This window comes from Centruroides vittatus, unplaced genomic scaffold (genome assembly GCF_030686945.1).
Source record: "Centruroides vittatus isolate TY-2023 unplaced genomic scaffold, ASM3068694v2 contig_301, whole genome shotgun sequence".
NCBI classification, from domain to species: Eukaryota; Metazoa; Arthropoda; class Arachnida; order Scorpiones; family Buthidae; genus Centruroides; species Centruroides vittatus.
Window position 1 is genome coordinate 2,376,579 of NW_027121927.1, and position 23,642 is coordinate 2,400,220.

The following is a 23,642-nucleotide window of genomic DNA, read 5'->3' on the forward strand; positions in this document are numbered from 1 at the left end:
TTTGCTTTCCAACAATTTAATCACAAACGAGATTACAAATGACAACGAATATCACCATCATATCGACCGATTCGAGCCATTGCCTTTATAAATATTATTATTTTCGATATTGGCAATTTAATATGATTAAAGCACGTTGAAACAGAAATACATAAACGATGGAGTTTCCAATCTGTCTAAGGCTTAATGTTTACTTTTGTATAATAATTAATTTCAATTCCGAGACGATTAAGTTAACTTGGTTCGATGCCGGTTACATTCGGAACGGATATAGTTACGTACCAGCAAAATATATATATTTTGACGCTTTGATCTACTAATTTTTATTGCACGATAACAAATAAAGTTGACTAAACGTCGATCTAAAGTACTTTCAATCTGGTCAGAGCGCTACTCAGTCGACAGGTTTCCGACTTGATGGAGTCGACCAATCGAACTAATTGTTTGACGTCGTCCAGAACCGTCACCGATTGTGTGAAGGGATCGTACCAGATCTCGAACATTCGAGGAATTCGTTGATATACAAATTGCCTGAAACACACAAAAATCTTATATCATTTATTTTAAAAATAAATTCCATTAGACGATTACGGAAATTGTTCGATTTACACAAAAAAGTAGGCCTATTATTTTGAACGAAGTTTATAATTATTCTTATAATTTTTAATCAAATTAATATATTATTGAAAAATTTCGAAAGAAAATTAAATTAGAATAGAATTAAACGTATACTTCTAATATTTCAGGTAAAGAAATACTGTGCATAGAATTTACAAATACGGGAAAGTACAGTTAATATATTTTCTGCATTATAGTTTATAATTAAAATAATTTAAAAAATAAAATAGTTTTCGTGAACCGACAGAGTTTTATTAAATAAAGACAAATTCAAATTTGTGTTGTGAAAAGAAAGAGCTTCAACATATTAAAAATATCAACACTATATCAAAATTCTGTGTTTTATTTCTTGTTTATTGATAATTTTAAGAACAAAACAAAAAAAAAAAAAAAAAAAATCTGGGAAAAAGCCAATATATTTAGGGAAATTACCGAAATTTTTCTTTGACGTCATCGAAACTCTCGGCCACGTAATACACGTCTTGATAATCCTGGTCTTGATAGGGTTGAACGGCAGTCTGATCGGGAACGAAATCTCTCAGTTCGGGTTTCCCGGATAAAGCGTGCTAAATTCGTAATAAATATTACACAATATTAATTTCAACGAAAGAAGAAAGGTAACTTTTAAACGTTTCGAGTCATTAACGACCGACTTCCGCCCTTATTGATTCTTTACTGAAGTCATTAAACGCGGTCGAATAATTTTCCAAAGACGTCCAACTTTCGAAAATCAGATAAAACTCTGGAATAATTCGCAAAATTGTCAACAAAAATTTAACATACTTTAAGTTCTCCGTAAGAGGAGAGCAATCCCGCTCCGTAAGCTTTAATTTGTCCGTCTTGTTTGCATAGTCCGAATTCTACAGTGAACCAATATAACTGAAAATAAAATGTAAAAAAATATAAAATTAAACTTGAAATTGTCAAAGTCTAATTAGAAAATAAGAAAATAGGCGAATTACCGTTGCGAATTTTTCGATATTTTCGTCCGATGCTCCGAGAGATGCCAAACCTATTTCTTGAGAAAATTGCGCGAAACTCGGATCGGCCAACATTGGCACGTGTCCCAATAATTCGTGTATACAATCTCTGAAATTTTAAATTGTTCCTTTATATTTTACATACAAAATGGCGCTTAAAGAGAAAAATCGTAAAGTAAATATTTACGGTTCGGGTGAATGATTCGGGGAGGAACTGTGTCGAACATATTGAGTGCACTGAAACACCCGATAAGCCAAACTGGCCAAAAAGTCTCTGGCAGTTAATAACCCCGCAGCCGGTCTAAGACTAAATCCAGTTTTTCCTATAACCGAATTAAAATTTCTTGAAATAAAATCATAAAATAATTAAAATAATACGTCAATGGGAATAAACGAGCTTTACTTTTCAGGAATGAAGAAACGTCTTCTAATTGAGGTATGTTATTCACTCGATATCCGCATTCCTTTTCTAGTAATTGAAACACTTCCAAATGTTGTCGACAAGAATGGCTTTCGTATAAAGTGCTTAATTCCTTATATACGGTCCCCCTACAAATCCAACGATTTATAATAAGTTATACCTTTTTACTATCGAATGATATCCAAATTAATGTCACTAAAATACATTCGCAATTTAGCGACATTTATTTGAAAATAATTAGTAATAAAATAAAGTATTATTCTCATCATTATTCTTGTCTGACTCATTAGTTTCGCTTATAACGATTTACTTGCTTACCACGTTTTAATTTCTTCTTCGGTATATGCGATTCTCGGTATGGCTTGACCACTGTAATCATAAATATAACTTTCTATTAAGAAAAGCACAATCAATAACCTTCTACGCTATATAGACTTTTAATAAACTGTTACGTAAAAATTTATACTTTTATTTGAATTGTATATACAGATATTTTAATTTAAATATTTCAAATCCATTAATCTTACGATAAAGTTTGTACGCATTAGAATTTAGGATAGCATTTTCTTTATTTTACGTATAAAATTCAAAAGAGAATGCTTTGAAAGGAGTCTGTATGGTTATTTGTAATGGATCCTAATGGATAAGTCCGGCTTGTTAGTTAGAATTTCCAAATTCGGAAAAGACATCCTTTTCTATATCGATAAAAAGGAGATGAATATATACTCACTGTCTATATTCGAAGGCAATTTGTGCAATCTCTTTCCTGCGAGCTCGATACACCACGTCCGAAAATCCCTGAAATATTAATTATTTATATTTTAAAATGTTTTCTATTATAAAATAATTTTAAAATTAAATTATTCGAGTAAAAAAATGTTAGAATCGATAAACGATGAGAAAGCAAATATTAATCCAGTTCTTTTATTTAAAGGATTTCGTTTATGTGACTAATATTTACAGTTCGAAAATTGTTTATTTATTTTTAAAAATATTTAATTTTCATATCTAAATAAAGAAAACGTTAATACACGTTTTAGTTGTTTATTACTGGTTTAGTTTTATTGGTGTTATTAGTATTGGTTTAGTTGTTTATTATTAATTTAGTTGGTTATTAAATAAAGGAATGAACATTAATTGCATGTAAAGTAGTAGCTCAATGACGAATTTTGTGCAAAATTTGGGTAATAAGTATAAATAAGTAAAAAATAAGAATAAATGATAATAAATCAGATTCAATCTTGGAGTTTTCTAGCTATAATATACACATAAATACATAAACATATACATAATAATTACGTAAATACATAAGCCTGTATCGATTTTCCTCGATTAAATTTCAACAAAACTAATTATTAAAAAATAATGAACTTATAATAACTTAATTAAGACAAAAAAGAAAAATTACTTCAAGAAGCTTGAATTAAACTTAATTAAATATAATAAGGACAACAAATTATTTTGGAATACAGTAAGAAGATACCGATTCAAACCTAGCATAAGCGAAAATTCACCAATCATCGACTTCGATACTTGGAAAAACTTCTACCAACGCTTCTCAATAATTCATCTGGACCCACCAATAATATTAAATACACAGGCATACAACGAACACCTGGATGTTGACTTTTCACTTGATGATCTAAATGAAGCAATTCAAAAAATAAAAATCAATTCAACCCCAGGTCATGATAACATTCCCAATAAATTCCTAAAAATGCTACCTAATAGTTCCAGATTAAAACTACTTAATATCTTTAATATTATGTATAAAGCAACCTCCTTTCCTGACTCTTGGAACACTGTTATTCTCACTATGATATACAAAAGGGGCGACAAGTCTTCCCCTAACAACTATAGACCTATAGCACTGCTATCTACAATAAGAAAATGCTTTACTTCAATGTTAACAACCAAATTTCAACAATGGACCAAAGTCAACGACTTAGAAGCCAAATTCCAATACGCCTTCTCTAAAAATAAAGGTACTGAATCTGCTATTTTTATTCTACTAATGATAATTCAGCTTTATCTTACAAAAAAACACAGGAAAGTTTATGCTGCATTCATCGATATAAAAAAGGCCTTCGACTCAGTCTATACTCCATTACTAATAAATAACTTAAAAGCTTGTGGTGCTAGCAATAAATTTACAGCTACCATAAATAAGCTTTACTCAAATTACTCTGTTAAAATTAAACAAGGCAATACGATTTCTCCTCCATTGATTCTTTCCCGTGGAGTGCTCCAGGGTGACCCCTTGTCACCCTACCTATTCAATTTTTATTTATTGGGCATTGACCATCTTTTTAATAATTCTTCCGAAGGCATTGATATAAATAATCGAATATTTCATTATATCCTCTTCGCCGACGATCTAGTCATATTAGCCCCAAATAAAATATCACTTCAACGCAAGATTAATCAACTCAACTGTTATCTTAACTCAATCTACTTGGAAATAAACCCAACTAAAACTAATATAGTAATTTTTCGTAAGAACAATAAATTATCTAATAAAGAGACACAAATTTATCATGAAAATACTCCACTGCAAATAGTCAACGAAGTTACTTACCTAGGAGTCGTATTTAACTGGAACCTGACTTTCAAAACTCAAATTTCAAAATTAAGCATCAAAGTTAAACATGCAATTGATAATCTATTATTTCTATGTGCAACAATGAAAACATCAAATTTGAATATCCATCTCAAACTCTACAACACCATTGTAAATCCTATCATTTATTACGCAAGCCCAATATGGGGACTGGATTATCTATATAACCTTGAAACTCTACATATCTACTTCCTTCGAAAGTTATTTCATCTTGAAAACACAATACCTGGATATGCCATCCGACACGAGACTAGTCGTACTTGGGTTTTTCCCCATATATTAAAACGAATTATAAAATTTTACTACAGACTTAAATACAAAAGTGATGACAATACCGATTTTTTATATCAAGAAATGATAAAGCAGAGCAATAACGAGAAAAACAACCACCTTTGGCAGTATAAATTTCGAAGATTATTAAACTCTTTTGGTATATCAGAATTACTGTTCACCGACACGATTCAAGACTGGAAATTCGCCTATACTCTCCTACTAAATTCGGCTGTATCCCAATCAATTAATAAAGACCAGCTCTCCTTAAATCAAAGCAACTACCATCCTTGGTATATTAACATACTCAATATTCCCTCTTTTCAACCCTATATGTGGCAACCAATTGACCTAAACGTAAAACGTCTAATAATGCAGCTACGTCTCAATAAATACTCTCTTTTTGTTAATAGAACATATATAAATTTTTCGACCAATTACTGCCAATTATGCCAATCTGATGGCTTTTCTATGATCCACCTACTCCAAAACTGTAAAGCACTAACTAAATTGCGTGAACAATATGACATAATAAGAATATGCAACGTTGGATCACTTCTTGACTTTAAAATTAACCTAAACTTCATCAGCAGAAATGACGCCTATAAAATTTATAACTACTTTGCAAAAATCACTGAAAAAATTCCCGATAATAACTAATTATTTGTTGTTGTTTATTTAGGCAAATTCTTTATAACAATACAACCCAAAGGTAAAAACAGTGCCTTGTAATAAATTATGTTAATTAATAATTGTTACAAAAGTATGTTTTATGTAATTTTATCATGTAAATTAATTCTTTGTGTAATACTTGTATTTGTACCACCCCCTTAGAGGGAAATTTTCCCTTTGCAAATAAATGATGATTATTAAAAAATAATCGTATTTAAATTATTAAAAATTAATTTAAATTAAAAGGCAAACTATTTTAATGAAATTATATTAAATAATTTTTTCGAGAATTTTCATAAATATATGTTGTTGTTTGATGCACAGTGATGCAATTCTCCAAGTATTGATACTTTATGAGTTTTACTTAAGATCCGAATGTAATTGATGTTAATACCGTAAAAATTTAAAAAATTTTCGAATCGATAAATAAAACATTGATTTTGTGAAATACTTTATAAAACAAAAGACCTACTACTAATAGATTGCAGAATTTGAAAAATCAGTTTCTTTGTAGCTTCATATTATAATTAGAGCACCCAAAATTTATGCTGTTTGTAGATTTTTAAGAATTCGATTGTTTTAAATTACTTTTACGGCCATGAAATATTTTAAAGACGTATCCATTCTACTCCAGTTCATATTTATTGTTAAAATGGTCAGATTTTATATAATTTCTATAACGCAAAAATAAATAAATAAATATCGATAAAATGAACATCTTATAATTAATATCAAAGGGATATTTCTTTTGATTAATAACTATTAAATGTTACCGTAAAGTATTTAAAAGATTAATATAAATTAGCTAAGAATTCTCATTATATTTTACTAAAATACAAATTGTATTCTGTCGAATCTATTTTATTTCTGAATTAATAAAATTTCGAAGTTTGTGGAAATACCCCTAAAATAAGTAGGAGGTCTATTTTGTAATGCTCTTCAGTTCCTTTGAAAACTTCGAATGGTCTGTATATTAAATCAATATATTAGGTTACGCGCAACGTTCTTTTATATACATGTACTGTACTACATATTGCAATAAAAAACGGATCTTTTTGAATTTAATTTCTCCAACATTTTTACTTTGATCTATATTTGAGAGTGAGGATTAAATATTATCTCGTTTCTATGAGAAACGTCTGATAGCATATCTTACTTTCTATAATGACTAGCAATTACAAAAATTATATCTTATTATAAATTGTTGCATTTCGTACCGACAAATTAGTTTTAATATTTAAAACGTTTCTAGATACAAAGAACGAATTTCAAAAAATTAGAATGTTTGGCTTTCATTAGTTATAAGTTAATTCGTCGAGTTACAGTATGTATTGTATAGTACAGTACTCTACAGTACAGTATAAACTATAACAAGCCTGAATATAAAAGTAGTGACATCGAAAAGTCGCAAATATATTTTCTTTACGTTCAATGTCACGAATACATTAAAATACACCTTAGCTAATGAAGCATTCCATCTTTTCTTATTCAGTGTACAGTTCATCAGGAAGTGACGTTCGTATTCATTTAAATTTCCCGTGATGAAATAACATATGATATTGATTGTTTTATAAAAGCTTATTTTGTAAAATGTACTTATTTAAGAGAGATATTGTTTATATTTAAACTGAATTACGGAAGTTTTTACAACGGAAAATGCGTACAGTACTTGTAAGATACATCTTTTTAGTGATAAAATATGATTATGCTTAAAGTTCTTAGTGTAAAGTATCGGAATTTACTAAATCCTGTTCGGTAAAAATTCTAGGTGCACTTTTCTTATTATTAAAATTTCTCTGGTATTACGTCTTCGATATATAGGAAAGTCATTTCTAATTAATTTAATTTTTTTGTCTTTTACATCCTCCGACTCTACATCGAACGTTATAGCATATACGTGTGAAATATGATTCAAAAACAGGTATTATCCGCGGCGACGGCAATCTTACGAGTTTTAGTATTCCCTCAGGTGACAGTAGGCCTATTGTAGTGTAATTCACAAATGAAACAAACAGTTTTTTGAAAAAAAGGAAAAACATTCTTTAGAAAAATAGTCGAGATTAGGGTTTTTCAAACGGGATCCCGGTTGTTTTTTTAACCCGAAAAATACCCGAGAAATTCTTCTAATTCCGGGAAATCCCGCAAATTTCTTAAAAATTCACATTTGTCTTATTTTGTGTTAAGGTTGAGGAAATTTTGCAAATAGAAAGTATAATTAACTCATAAACTGTCAGAATTCATTTGTATTTATTAATTTTAAACCTACTTATTAGTTTTTTTAATTTTTCTTTGTTATGGTATTTCACAAATGGTCAATAATCAATATGTAGCTTATCTGTGGCAAGATTCTAAAAATTCTTTACTTGTCAGAACCTGTAACATCTGGAACAATTGTGTTCACACTGTCTTAATTTTTAACCATCAATAGCTTGAATAACTGCGTAACGCCAGATTGTGCAAATTGGGCAAGGATACAAACGAGTACGAAGTATGCAAGTATGAAATTTTTTAAAATAAACCTAATTATTAAACCCAAACGAATTGCCGAATTATCTGGATTGGTGCTATAAGCTTGGTGCTGCTATTAGAGCAGCAGAGGTAGACAAATCAAGAATACTAGAGAGCAAAAGAAGTACTACAATCCCGAAAACGAACTAGAAATCTTCCAGGCTACAGGTGAAAAAACACATAACATTCGTCTTCTCTTAAATGCAATCGTCTTTAATGAAAACGTGCAAGTGGAATCGTCTTTAAGACGATTCCACTGACATCAATTGAATCGGAAAGGGCATTCTCGGTAGCGGGACTTTTCATTACTAAAATAAGAACCAGATCGAGTGATTTGAGTATTGACCATCTTTGCTTTTTAAAATCTTATTATAAAAATTCACAATATTTTGCATTGTTTTATTTAAATAACGAAAATTACCTTCTAAGTTACAAGATTGATCTAAGTTCATTTTTTTCTTTAAATTTTCAACTCAGTTCAAAGGCACTTTTGTTGTAAGCATTTTCCAACAAACTTTAATCAATTTTTTCTATTTGTGAAAATTTCTACGTAATTCAAAGGTAATTTTTAATATATATCTTACACAGCATTATTAATATGATTTTAGGGGTTGCAGAACGTATTAAATTGCTTTAAATGTGAAAAATAATTATATTATTTGATTTCAAGATAGTTTGCATATCTTAAAAATAATTAATTAATTCATGGATAAGAAGGATGAGCCAGAAGTAGGAGAATTGACAGTAAACATGGATGATCCAGAAGATATATTAGTGATTAGAGATGATGAATCAGATGCAGAAGATTTACAGGAAATCGAGAAAATTGTAAATGATGATTCGGAACGCAAAGGATATGAAATCAAATTTAATGCTTTTTGTGAAATAACTTAAAAACGTAGGCGTTCACGCCAACACATTTACTTGAAAGAAAAAGAATACAAACTTTTAACGCAAAATTTGAAAACATTTTTAAAATTAAGTATTATCTACGCGCATGAGCATAGAGATGTAAAAGTGGAGACAAGCGGAGATATAAACGTATAAATAATAATAACTGATCGCTTGTCTCCACTTCTACGTTAAATTAGGAATTAAAAAAGCTCTTTTCTTCACTTATTCTTTTTCCTCAAACTTATCTAATTTGGACGACTCATTTATATTACTAAAACTTTCTGTTTCGGAATATCAAGACCTAAATTGACTAAAATCGGATAAAATTAAATAAATTATTTCCTGTTGTTTTTTGTATTTTTCGTTTTAAAATTACAATTATAATAAATGCATTCGGATTGGATTAATGCAACACAACACACAGGCGTTCTGCCAAGGGGAAACAATATGAAACTGGCTCCTTCTTTAGGTGTTGAACACGTGAAGAAAACATGGAAAACTGTACTATGCCAACCCATTGATCAGGCGTAAACAGTTTCTACAATCAACTACCAATGCTCAGTGGTGTTATCTACTTGTCATACATATCGTTAGGAATAATTTCACAATTCTGCTCCTCAATTCAAAAATTGTAAGAAAGAACGTACTTTTTGGCTGCATATAGCAGACAAAAGTACCTTCTTTCTTATAAATATAATTAATAATCACTTTTAAAAATGTGCAACAATTAAACTATTGGTAAATAAAGCGCCATTTCTCACCTTGTGGTGACTTTTAGCATCGATTATTTTTTGCCAGTAAATCAACTCAATAAAAATATTTCATTGCAATAATAAATTCTAAGTAATTTATGTAGAAAATATTAGCGATTAGAGATGATGAATCAGATGCATCATTTTTAACAAGCAAAAAATCACAAAAGTTTCATTTATAACTATAGTAATTAAAATTAAAATTAAATAATTAATAAAATACAGGTATACTGCAGGTTTACGTCTAGGGTTTCTCAAACGGGATGCCTATTGTTTTTCTAACCCGGGAAATTTTCCTCATCCCGGGAAATCCCGCAAATTTCTTAAAAATTCACTTTTTTTCTTATTTTGCGTTAAGATTAAGGAAATTTTGCAAATAGAAAGTATAATTAACTCGTAAACTTCAGAATTCATTTGTATTTATAATTTTAAACCTACTTATTAGTTTTTTAAATTTTTGCTCGTTATGGCATGTCACAAATGGTCAATAATCAAAATGCAGCTTATTTGTGGCAGGACTCTGAAAATTCTTTGTCAGAACCGAACCTGTATGTAATATCTGGAATAATTGTGCTTATGCAGTTTTAATTTTTAACCATGCCCAGTAACTTCAATAACTGCATTATGCCGGGTTGTGCAAATTGGGCAAGGATACAGACGAGTACGAAGTATGCAAGTATGACGTTTTTCTTCATAAACCTGATTATTAAAGACAAACGAACTGCCGAATTATCGGTTATAAGCTTGATGTTTCTATTATAGCAAGGTAGACAAATCAAGAATACTAGAGAGCAAAAGAAGTACAGTACTACAATCTCAAAAACGAACTAGACTTCTTCCAGGTTACAGGTGAAAAAACGCATAACATCCGTTTTCTCTTAAATGCATTAAAGACGATTCCACCCACATGAATTGAAGCGGAAAGGGTATTCTCGGTAGCGGGACTTTTCATTAGTTAAATAAGAACCAGATCGAGTGATTTGAGTATTGACCATCTTTGCCTTTTAAAATCTTATTATAAAAATGTACAATATTTTGTATTGTTTTATTTAAATAACGAAAATTACCTTTTAGCTTAGAAGTTTGATCTAAGTTCATTTTTTCTTTAAATTTTCAGCTCAATTCAAAGACATTTTTGTTGTAAAGCATTTTCCAACAAACTTTAATAAATTTTTTCTATTTGTGAAAATTTCTACGTAATTCAAAGGTAATTTTTAATATATATCTTACGCAGCATTATTAATATGATTTTGGAGGTTGCAGAACGTATTAAATTGCTTTAAAAATGAAAAATAATTACATAATTTGATTTCAAGATACAGTATTTTGTATATCTTAAAAATAATTAATTCTATCCCGGGATTTCCCGGGATCCTGGAAACAGTTCAGTTTAAACAATAAAGAGAAGTACAAAAGAAATCAGATTAAAGAATATCTTTCATCTTCCCAAGAAAAAAGAAATTGTTTTATAAATCAAAATAAAAATAAAGAAATTTTTATCGTATTATAGCAATATATCACATAAATTTGATATTTTTTAAAGTTGCAAGTTAAAGAATATGATAAAAATAAAAACTTTTTATAATATTTAATAATTTAACAGAATTACAAAAAACGTACAAGACCATTTAAAATAAGTTTTTAGATACAAATTTATAAAATTAATCTTACAAAACCTTTAAAATCTAAATATGAATTTCAAAAATTTTATTTTTTAATGGTAGATATTTTTATTTAATATTTATAAAGTTTGCTATTTAAAATTAAAATTCAAAAACTTATTTAAATAAGTTTAAGAGCTAATAATCGTTTTCTCTAAAGTTTTGAAAGAGAATTTTTAAAGAGTTATAAGAGTTACTTAGTTGGATTCGCCTAGTGATCTAATGTATACAGAACTTACCGGGTGATCGTGATCCAAATCGGGTTCGAACTTGGAAGTTATGTGAGAGCAAAAGTCCAAGTCGCTAATATGTCGAGGGAACCAGGGTTCTGTCACGAAGGATGAAACTTATTAATTTCGTACGACTTTCCTTAATCGATTCTAGACTTTACCTTTAATGCTCAACTTCTCGGTTCCCAGGACTACTGCTTCGGCTAATTCGCTCTGTCGAAGACTTTTAATCAACAGCAGTAATCCATCTCGAGTTATATTCAGACGAGCGAATACGTCGTAGTGACGAGAATTACGTTGTGAGCTTCTTGTTTCCAAATACGTTATTTCTCCTTTGCTTGTCTAATAACGGTTAAAACTATATTAAAATCTCAATACATAAATTAATTTATTGCCTAATTAACGGAATAGTAATTACTTACTTCGACGATCGTTAGAACCGAGGGAAGAAGATTTATTCCTCCGTACAAGTTAAATATTATATTAGATGTTTGTAGTTTCTCTGCTTCTTCTTCCGGTATTTCGCTAACTAAAAATACCTACGAATAAGTCAAAGTTTAGCCTAATTAGTTGTATAAATAAATGAAAACATTTTTTAAAACAAAGAATATCGAAACGAAAATGAACATTTATTAATTGCTCATTAAAACATTTACGGTATAGGCCTATGATATTCAGCTTATGCACAATTCTGTTATTTCGGCACTGCTAAATGTGTTGATATAGGCTATAACAGCTTTGTTATCACTCGAGACAAAGTTAAGCGCGTAAAATATTTTATAAAGTAATTATTTGTTTTATAAATGAGCTTATTCTACATAAAGTAAGTGACGATAAATTCTCTCGTCACGTAGAACACTAGAATAAAAATATAAATGTTGAATCCGTCATGTTACTATTATCGATGGATCAAGTCTATCGAGATAGTTTATATGGATAATGCATTGTTACTGAAAGATGAACGTCGTATAGTAGTTAAGATCACACACGTTTGTTTTTTCTTTCAGTCCAGATGTTGATTCTTTTCTTTAACCCGTGATGTAACATTAATGTTATGTCACTTTTTTATTTTGTACATGGAAATCAAAATTTAAAAAATTTACTCAAACTAAATTTACTTATTTCGATATAGATATTTACTGTTTCGAATTATTATTTATTAGCGAAACTCTTATTAGTGTTCGTACGCTTATTAATTTTTCTAATATAATTAGAATACGGTTCGATTTAGTCTAATCACCTTCTAAATTAATTTTTAAAAATTAACGCAAAAACTAATGATGGTTAGGTTCTTTCTTCTATGTCTCTTCCGTTTTTTCTATAGTATTAGCAACTAAAAATCCTTACTCACAGTAGTCTAAGTTTATAAAGATTATTTTGTCAGTCCAAATAGATTTCATAGATTTGTAGGAGTACTTTAATTATAGAATTTAAAAAGATTTAATTTTATTGAACTGCAATTTGAAAAAATTGTAGACCTATAAATTTCTACTGTCTGTCCTTCCTTAATCTCGAAATCTGAATTAGATAGATGAAAAGAGACCAGATATGGGAAGCTTAGGAGCAGGAGGCCCCGATTAACTATATACGAACTTCCGGGTTGGACCGGAAACCACGTTATTTCAAATCAAAAATGTTCTCCTAAACAGAGTTAGATAAATGATCGGCATGACTTTATTGTTAACAGGAAATGTACGATGTACAGGTCAAGATACTACTAAAATTGAGAGCATGGTGATAAAAAGTTGCAGCCCGACATTGACGGTGTGACAATAAATAATTGCTCGTTATTTTTATAATCATATAATGATAATTTGTCACTTGTCTGAAATGGAAAGTGTCCTTCGATGTTCAATTTTTCTTATCATTTGATTTCTGTCAACAAGTAATTATTCTATTAATATTATCGCCTATATTATTAAAAAATCTTAAGTAACTGCATAAAAAAATATTAATTCAAAATTTTGGTAGTTTGTTTGTTCACAGTATCAAAGCATGAGTCATCTCTAATTCGATCTACGTAATAATACACGAAAATTGTCAAATTTTTGCAAAAGCGCTTATACTAAATAATTATTTTCCACGCAAAAATTTAAATTTAGGTCATATCTTTTTAAGTTGTCTTTAATTATAAATTATAAAAAAAGATTAAGGAAGTTTAATAAAATGAGAAATCAATCACGTAAATACATTAATCAAATACCGTATTTCCTCGATTAAATCTCGTCAGTTTATTTTCAACATACACTATAGTACGGATCCCCAGAGTTTATTTGAAGCCTTGGGATTTTTGGGAGCCAGTGTTTATTACCATGCAACAAAAGAGGACTACATAATAATTGAAAGAAATCCCTCAGTTACCCGAACTATCAAAACCTGTATTTATGGATTACAGCTAACGTTTGAAATAACTTAATTCCCGTTTTTATAGTCAACCCGTTCAGCGTCTTCAAATTCGGTTATTACATTGTTATTCGTGTCTGCTTCGATGTCATTGTAGGAAGATGGTAGTCAACATCTTGACTACCATCTTTTGACTACCGTCTTACTATAATATTCTGGTTTAAATTCACTATCTCTTTAGAAAAGAGAGTATGAGTTTGAATGAAAATTTCCCTAATTACTCTTCAGTTGATAAGCTCTCGACTTACGAACTCGATCGCGACTTTCCCACGTTCAATATTCGACAATATTTATAATTTTATTTCTAAAAATGTTACCGCGAACCTTGGAATAAAAATAGCTGGTCGACTCAAGACAATTTGAAGAGGTAGAATTTTAGTTAAACTCCTTGCAGGCCACACTAAATTATATTAGTCTATGGACTGCAGAACATCAACATGTTTCACACACTTTTCAATCCGGAGTTTATTTCTTTATTCCGCGAGATTTATTAGAAGACAGGAGTGTATTTTCAATTCCGGGATTTAATCGAAGGAATACGGTATATGTACGCAGAATATCTTCTTAAGTCTTTATTATTAAACACAAGAAGAAAATCTTCAATGTTATGAAAGGACAGAAACGCACTTCTGTAAAAATACTCGAACCGAAAAAAATAGAAATCAATTACATGTAATTGCAGATTGCTGTTCCGGAAACAAACGCTTTTAATGAAATTACTTTCTTTCGGAATAAACAGTACAATAAAATTGTTAGGCCTACTGATTTAAAAATATTGATAGTAAAATTTGGAACTAAACCAATTTTTCTATTGTTTTCGGCACAAGCCTGTTGGTTTTGGCGTTTTTGTCAAGTTGATGTTACAATATTTTTTATCGAGAAAGTATTGGAATAATATCAAATTAAGTTAATTTTAGACTTTTAGTTTCAAATAAATTCCAATCGTTTCATTTTGCTAAACTGTGATAATTTTTTCGCAGTTTCTGTGTCAAAAAGGAACAGTAAAGAAATGAAAACAAAGTAATAACATAAAAATTCAAAATGTAGAAAATAATCGGAAATTCAGAAAAGATAGTGTATATATATATAAGGAGTATTTAATGAATTAAAAATAAATTAAAATTGGAGCGAAATCAAAAATATTTAATAGTAATAAATGCCCTGATAAATATGCAAGACGAAAAGAAATTTAAAAAATTTTAAGATAACTTGTTAATATTTTTATGTTAAAAGGAATTGGTCATTAAAAATAATGAAACTCCGAATCAAATTCGATGTTTTATCGGTTAAAAAGTAGTATATGTCACAGTTTGTTTACTAATTAAGGAATTAGTCGTGAGTGAAAATCGAAAAATGTAACAAACCTTCATACTTTATCTTCTCGAAAGTTTTGTTGTATAAAAACAGATTAACCACGAACAAATAATAATTTTTTTAAAAGTTTCCATAAAATAGACTTACTCGTTAGAGTGACTATGAAGTAAAGTGTGATTTTTTTATAAAGGTCATTTAAAAGTTTATAAATTAATTAAAATATACGAAAAAATGTAATTACCTCGGCTAAAAAGAACTAAATCGATCGGTATATCAACATCAACAATTTTTTGCTTGCGAGTTAGACATATCGAAGATTAATAGTGGAATACCATTTAAACTGCAGACATTTATAAAATGTATGATATCGAAATAAACTGCCAACGAAGCAATGAACTAAACAAATTGAACAATATAGAATTAAGATAAGAAATTAATTTTTGTGTTCATTTAAACGTCGTTAAGAAAATATAAGCGATTAAGCAACAGTGGAACAGCCTAATTACAGAAAACGAGAGGAAGTGACGCAAATATGACAGTAAACTAAATAAACTAGAAAGGATTCGAATAAAAAAGATTATGACATTAGAAAAATGGATGTAGTCTTCCGTTTTCATAATCTTTATGATGTGAAAAAATCAACAATTTTTTAAAATCAATTTATTTAACAATTATTTAACAAAAATAAACTCTTTAGTTATGGGATATTCTTTAGAACTAGGAGAGATTCGCTAATCGAAAGATTTTCTCATGAATGTCTTTTGTCAAAGCCTTTTACTGATTGAAATATTAAAAATCAATCATTTCAAGCGAAGGAAATCAGAAAAAAAATGTTGATTCCCAATTGTATAAAACATCTATATTTATTTTTTGGTACTCTGCGAATTTCGTTGCTAAAAAGCCAATTTTTTAAAATATTAATTTAAAAACAGTCGTATGGCTGAGGGGATAAAAACGTCAGCCTACGCTCTGTGGAATTTGGGATCAAATCCGAAAAAGCAAACCCAGAAATATTTTATGGGAGGTAAGTCCCGGTATGCCCCATTGTGAACGTGGACGAACCCACAATGGATATGAAATACTAGGGTTAAAAAGTGAAGGAAAAAATGTATTAATTCTGAATTGAATAAAATCATATGACATGTATTTGATCTCTCGAAAGATACTTCGTGTGTAGAAAATGGAAGAGATTAACATGATTAGATTTTTTTTTAATATAAAATTCTTTATATATATAAATATATATTTGCAAATATATAAGTAACACCGCCTCGTATTTGTATATTGATAACTTTTGCGCAGAAATTCATCAAATATTTTAAAATGATATCGTATTATGTTCTTCAGAAGAATAAAAATGACCAGATATTAACTTTGTTATAATTAACGAGCAATTATTTATTGTGGCCTATGCTAGACTGCAATTTTTAATCATATTTTTAATTTATTTAATTTAAAATATACGCTCTCCATCTCAAATTAGTAATGACTTGCTCCTGTACAGTACATCATACTTTTCCTTTAACAATAGAGCCGTGCCGGTCATCTATTAACTGGTTTCAGGGGACGTTTTAAATTGAAATAATGTGCCTTCCAGTCTGCATCGGAAGTTCTTATATAGTTAATTAATCGGGGTCTCCTGTATCTAAACTTTCATTTAACTCCGTTCTCAAAATTAAGGAAAAACAGATAGACAAACAGAAGGACGACAGTGGGAATTTATAGGTCTACAAACTTTTTCGAATTGCAGCCTAATGAATATAACCTACGTTCGATTTCTTGTACGTACTTGTGTAAACTTTTATGGATCGACGAATTCTTTAAGAACTATAGATGGAGTAGGTCAAGTACTTTTGTAATAATTCCAAATCTTCATTCTCTATTCGAACGGTAATTCGAATTTCCTAAAATTTAATTGTTCTTCATTTGCTTACGAGAGGAATTATAGCATCTTAAATGATGTTTACAGTATTCTAAAAGCGAGTTAAAACTAAGTGAAATTATGTATAACTTTAATATCATTAATATATGAACTAATCGCCAGGTAACGTTCGCGAAGGAACTAGAGGAAAATCATTTCGCTTCGGCGAGTTTATTTGAACAAGAGTGTGAGCGAAGAGGTCATCTTAATTAGGACCAACATAAAACTGTTAGTTCTATACGTCGATTCGTCTCTATCTTCTTACTTATTAACATATTCGAAGTAGCATTTCTGGTTCCTTACAAGAAACTTCTTTTGACATTCGGTATTCGAACTGAATAAACATGTAGACTCTATATTTCGTAAGCAACGCTCAACTAATTCTATAAATTACTTAAAGAGAAACGTCACTAATTACATATTAAAAACAGATAAGAATATAACAGAAATTTGGAAAAACACTAACCACGTGTTTTAAAAGTTTTACTCTAAAGTATATTCTGGAACTTTAAATTCCATTCAAACTTTTAAACTTTAAGTTTGAAAGCTACTTTACTAATTAGTATAAATAAAATCTTATTTGAATCGATTAAGCAATAAAAGGCGATAATTATTAACGAAAGTATTTTTTAATTGCGCTTAATGTAAATCGATCGAAAAGATGATGGATCATTACAGTTCAAATACGAAATTTGAGCCGTTATACCACTATTTGTAAATATTTGATAAATGTAGAGTAATTTTTTTAATTCGACCTTAATTCTACTTTTAATATCTAGTAATTTTCATTTTGCATATTTTGAATTTTTTTAATACTTATTTTATCGATAATATTGATCGTTTTATTTAATTGTCGTTATCTTTTTAATAAATGAAAATTCGAGATGTTCGTAATAAAATTTCATACGAATCGATAGATGAAAGTATTTGAAATTTTTGACTTTCGAGTAATTTCTATTCTGTGAACGAAAATAAACTAAACTTTTGCCTTAAAAACGTAAAAACAGGAGGAGAACTATATGTACGAATAAATAAAATGCTCCTTACCTCTTCTTCCGATAATTCTTTATCCTCCGAAAGATTTTTGTGCTCTTTCAGCCAATTTTGCTTGGCTTCTTTCAATTTCTGAGTCTCGAATTTTGCATCGTCCACCAAAGAACGTCTTCTCGAAGGATATCCATGCTGTAAGAATTACCGTAATGTATTATCTAAAATGTTATGTTTTGATATATTTTTTAAAAATTAAATTAGTTTAATTTCCTAATCAGAATATATTCCTCCAAAGAACGTTTGTAGATTGGTAACTTCGTCGAGTTCATATAAAAATATAATCTAAAATTCACTTACAGAATGTATTAAAGTATTACGAGTAAATGAAAACCGATAATTATATTGGCAGGTAAGTTTTATTCTTACAAAAACAGATTCATCGTTTTAACAGAATTCATTAAGCAAAAAGGTTCCTCGCGGGGAATATCGAGAAAAGGCGATCCTCGCGCAAAAATAATTACTTAGTTTTACTAGAGAAATTCCCAAACGGGAATAACGCGAATCTTCCAGATAATCCTCGAAGGACGATACCTGAAAACAACTATTTGTTTTTTGACGTTTACTCCCGTCCCGACGTCATCGATTTTACTTATACGTCAAAAAAAAGAGCGATCATTCGTCATGCTACTGCCGTGTGACGTAAGATCCATAATCCGTTTCCGTCGATTCCAGACTAAGGTATTAGCGTAATCCATCTTCCAATCATTTGTTAGTCTCCGTCGCCGTCGTTCGACTTTTATTCGTTTGTTTATCGGAATTAATACGTTTCGTCCGAGCGTTTATCGCCTTCTTCCTTTAGCAAAACGTTTAATAACCTTAAGAAGAAACGAGCATATTACATTTAAGAAACTTTCCACGTTCTTTGGAGAGAAGGAAGGAAGCACTTAACTCGGTGACGATAAACTCGGCACGAGACCCATTCGCGGCAGATTCTGTGGAGAAAACTACTTTCTAACCTGCGATATTTTCATTTTGTGTCGTTAGTTAAAGCTTCTATTATAAATTCAAAACTGTTAAAGTTTATTAATTTAAATAGGAACGTCGGAAAAAGTTTGCGCTTCGAATTCCTGTAGAAATGTAGTTTTGTTCGTAAATGTTTATGATGATTTAGTAAATTACAATTAATTTCTTTCTTTTTTGCCAGGACTTTATTTAAGAATAAGGCAATATAGATAAAACGAACGATAATTAGTCTGAAACTAATTTAAAATTCAGCAATCGCTAGTGTAGAAAAATTGCGGTTTTCGGCTCTGGTAGTTTTTGTCGTGGAAGAGACGAAGATGGAAAAGATGTCAGTCCGTCATGCCGTCGGAAACACGCGAAAAAGGTCGATCTTTGGAAGGTGACGCAATTAAAGGACAGATCGGTCCCACACTCCGGTTATTCTTCGATCCTTTTTACATCACTTCCTGTCCGTCTGAAAGAGACGCTCTCCGACCGGAACCTCTTCGACTTGCCTATTGTGACGTCTTCAATGGAACTAATCTATTGTAAATATCTTAGTCTCGGAAAATTGTGCAAATCTGAAAATTGAACGAACGAATTTTTTTTTATGTCAATTACGCCCACTTATATCAGAAAATTAACTATAAATAAAAAAATACGAATTTCGTGATGTAAGTGATATAAATTTCTCGATAACAAGTATTAAATAATTGCATATTAACTGAGACGAAAATACTTTTTTTTTCATGTCAAACGATTACACATTTCAATATATATTTTACAAGATTAATTTTAAAAACATGATCATTTTTTTATTGAAAATTTCCTGAAAGCCGTCTGGCTACCCGTTAATTGGCTGCCCTTTCTTATAATTCGAGTGTTTAGTAAACGTTTAAGGCGACTACAGAGCGTAAGTTAACGATATAATTTACATGTGAGAAAACATTCGACGGCGAGTTTCATAAACTGTAGATTCTAGAACCCCGATTGAAGAAAGAATCGATAATTTTGTTCTCTTCCAAATAAAACTAATTAATATTTCTAACTTGAATAAACCGAACACCCGAATAACGACAATGTTTCGAAATGTCTACTCGTATCAAAAGACTGTATTGGATAGGAATATTTGTTCTTGAACTTGTCTATGTAGGATAGAAACATCTATTCGCGCATTATCGAAGAGTTTTAAATTAAAAATAAATAGGCCTAGATTAGATATAGTATTTAAAACGTAATATATTTAATATATAAGATTGTTATTTAAACGATTTGATAATATTTACTCTATTATAAAGATGTCGATGAAGTTTTATTACACAGATTAGACCACATCGAGATTAAAAATAAGCTATAAATAGAGTCCGCAGATTTATATATCGAATTATTATAGCAAATTTCAAAAAATTGAATTAGGAAAAATTACCTTCTTTAACTCGAGTCGTAAATTTTAATTCAGCCAACTTTTTAAATGTCTATTCACACGTTTTACTCTATAGCAGCAAACTGTAGGACAAAAGACTGTAAGCGATATCTACAACATATTCGTGTCTAACTTTTCCACAAATGAAATTTTTCAGAATTTCGAAATAAGAAGATAAAATTAAAATTATAAAATAAATAATTAAGTCCATAAATCTATACGATAGATCAAAGAAAAAGATTATAAACGACAATGTCTCGGCGAGCGCCGTTTTTGTTAAGACAAGTGCCTTCGAGTTTTCGAAAAGGCTGTTCAAAGAAAGACCCGAACTCGGACTCTCATGTTGAAAGAACGATAGCGTGACCACAGAAGACTATACAGCAAAGTTAGCAATATAATTTAGATATGAGAAAACATTCGATACATAGTTTCAAAAATACATTATTTTGAGTAGCGTGGATCTACGCAATTATTTGATATCAAAGTTAGGTAAAGGGATCACGTCGAAAGAATCAATAGCAACTTTCATTTATTACTTAAACCAGAAATGTACAATGAAAATATTAATGCTGTTGCATTCTATTCCTCTCTCCTGTCATTCTCTATAGTCGAAATTTCTTATTAACCATTAAAAATTTAGAAATCTTTTTTTTTTATTGCTAATGAAAAATTACATCTACAGACGGACAACTGGTAAAGAATAGGTGTTAATCTTTAAAAGTAATGTCTAATAAAATATCAAGAATTAAATTTGTCATGTAACAATAATTCAAAATTTTTAAAAGAATCATATTTTATTAATCCGGTATCATTACTTTAGCTTGTATCTATCAGCTTTTATTTATTTATTCGCTTAAAAAACCACTAAGAAAATACTACAGATATGATACGAGATTATTTATTTTCACCTTTGAGACTAGGGATTTATTTGCGGAACCGATTTATTTGCATTATTTTATAATCAATTTATAACTCTGGAACTAATAAAACGAAATTCACTTCTAGAGTTATTTTTCAATTCATTGCCGCGATCGCCTCTCGGATTCGTTAACAGCGAGATGCAGAAAAAGAGAATTTTCTAAAATTATCAAAGTTTAGATAATTAATCAACTTAACATATAAATTAAACCGTAAACTGAACTCACTATTAATTTAATAAATAATCGAAAGAAAAATCTGTAACCCTTTTAACGCGGCAAAATTGTAGAAAAGGTCGAAGAGAATATATAGAAGAATTTTGAGAGTTTGCATAATTCAAATTTTTTTAGCATAAAACATTTTAAACTTTATCTTTTCGAATATTATTTCTCAGATCTGTTCGATGTTGTTATTTATTATGTGCGAGAAATGTCGAATCTTGAATGAATGGTGATAAAAATAACGATTAAATGGAAAATATTATTCGATCGAAACTGACTTACGATCTTCAATCTCGGATACATTTTTGCTACAGTTTTATTTTTTATGAATATATTTTTAGAGAACAACACATAAACGGTGCCTAAAGAGACTATTCTTAATAAATTCGAGTTATAACGATCGAATCCTTTATATAATTGAAGAAGGATATGAATTCTTAAAGCATATATTCACAAAACGGCAATTTACGAGCCGTAAAAACTAGCAAATTCTGTCGATGATAAAGATTTATGCATTGAAATCGCGAATCGACTGAGTATTCGCAGCGATTATGAATCCCTAGTCTCTGTTGTTACTCATGTTTTTCTTTGAATTCTACATCAAAGTATTTATTCAGTAAATTAAACGATAATCTAATTTCAGTTGCGACAGATATTCATTGCCTTTACAAACATTTATAACGTCAAATAATGCGATTTCAAACAAATTAAAAACTCGATAATATTCTTAAACGGGATAATCGAGTACTTTTTCGTGTTTTGATATTTTATTTCTGTTCTAGGTCCATAAAACTGTGCGGAGTGTGGCGTCACTGAACCATTTTCGAAAACGATTAAATAATTATCATGATAAATACGAAAGTCTCTGGGAAAATAACTTTATAAAATATTATCATCCATCGACAGAAGTATAAAAATATTTTAATCACAAGCGGCTTAGCTTTCATTAACTATTCATTCAATCTTCGAGCTAATCGGATTAGCAGCCATTGTCAGATTTTCCTTTATACTCCAATGCCCATCATTCACCAAAATTCGATATATTGCGGACCTTTACCTATCTACCATATTCACCGTAATTTATTTTTTTAAATAAATAATTTATATATAAAAAGTATCAACGTACAGTACTTCACCTTTTCTATAAGTATTCGATTTAAATGAAAAATAAATTATTACAACGAGAGATATAGAAAAGGAACAATTAAGAGAGAAGTCTTAATTAAACTTTATAAAAGAATAACCCACCTCGATGCTATAACCTTTGATAGCAAATCTGGCTCTGTTACTCCTAGTTGACGTCATGATGCCTACCTACCGCCCGATCCTTCGCTTCTCTCTAAATATTCACTGCTGACCAATCACGTTCAAGGACTGAGATTGATACTTTTTATTCGTCCCTCACGACACTAAATTTTGATATTTCTTAAACGTACGCGACCTTCTAATTTTTTAATGCTGTTTTATACACAATTTGTTGTCGACAATTATACAACAGTCTACGCAAGAAAGTATATTTACAAAACAACAACGACCAAAAATATATCTAAAAGTATAAATTACGGACATTTTTAAAAACTTTATAATGCAATTTTACTGATTAAAAACAAGTCACAGTTTTTACGAAATTTTGTGTAGACCTGTTGAGTTAGACCCGGTATTGATTTACTTTGAACTTAGAAGTAGTTTTGCCTAGAACGTCTATTGGTTGTAAGGTAATGTGGGGTTGTAATGTAATCAAAAACGGGATTGGAACCCGCGATTCTTAGAATAAGAATGACTAAAGAGTAAAATGCAAATCGAAAGATTCTATTAGTGAAAGTT

At 29.7% G+C, this 23,642-nt stretch overlaps 1 protein-coding gene across 1 annotated transcript; it reads right to left on the bottom strand.

Moving 5' to 3' along the window:
• Positions 1-23,154, bottom strand: ple (tyrosine hydroxylase ple). Its single transcript, XM_067267444.1, has 13 exons — positions 23,067-23,154; positions 18,312-18,446; positions 12,049-12,165; positions 11,788-11,968; positions 11,636-11,724; positions 2,750-2,817; positions 2,338-2,388; positions 2,002-2,147; positions 1,786-1,921; positions 1,581-1,707; positions 1,402-1,497; positions 1,051-1,184; positions 1-531 (listed from the first exon to the last, which is right to left on the bottom strand). The coding sequence occupies exons 1-13, from the start codon at positions 23,121-23,123 to the stop codon at positions 363-365; spliced, it is 1,506 nt and encodes a 501-aa protein (XP_067123545.1). The 5' UTR covers positions 23,124-23,154; the 3' UTR covers positions 1-362.
• Positions 23,155-23,642: the final 488 nt, after the last annotated feature.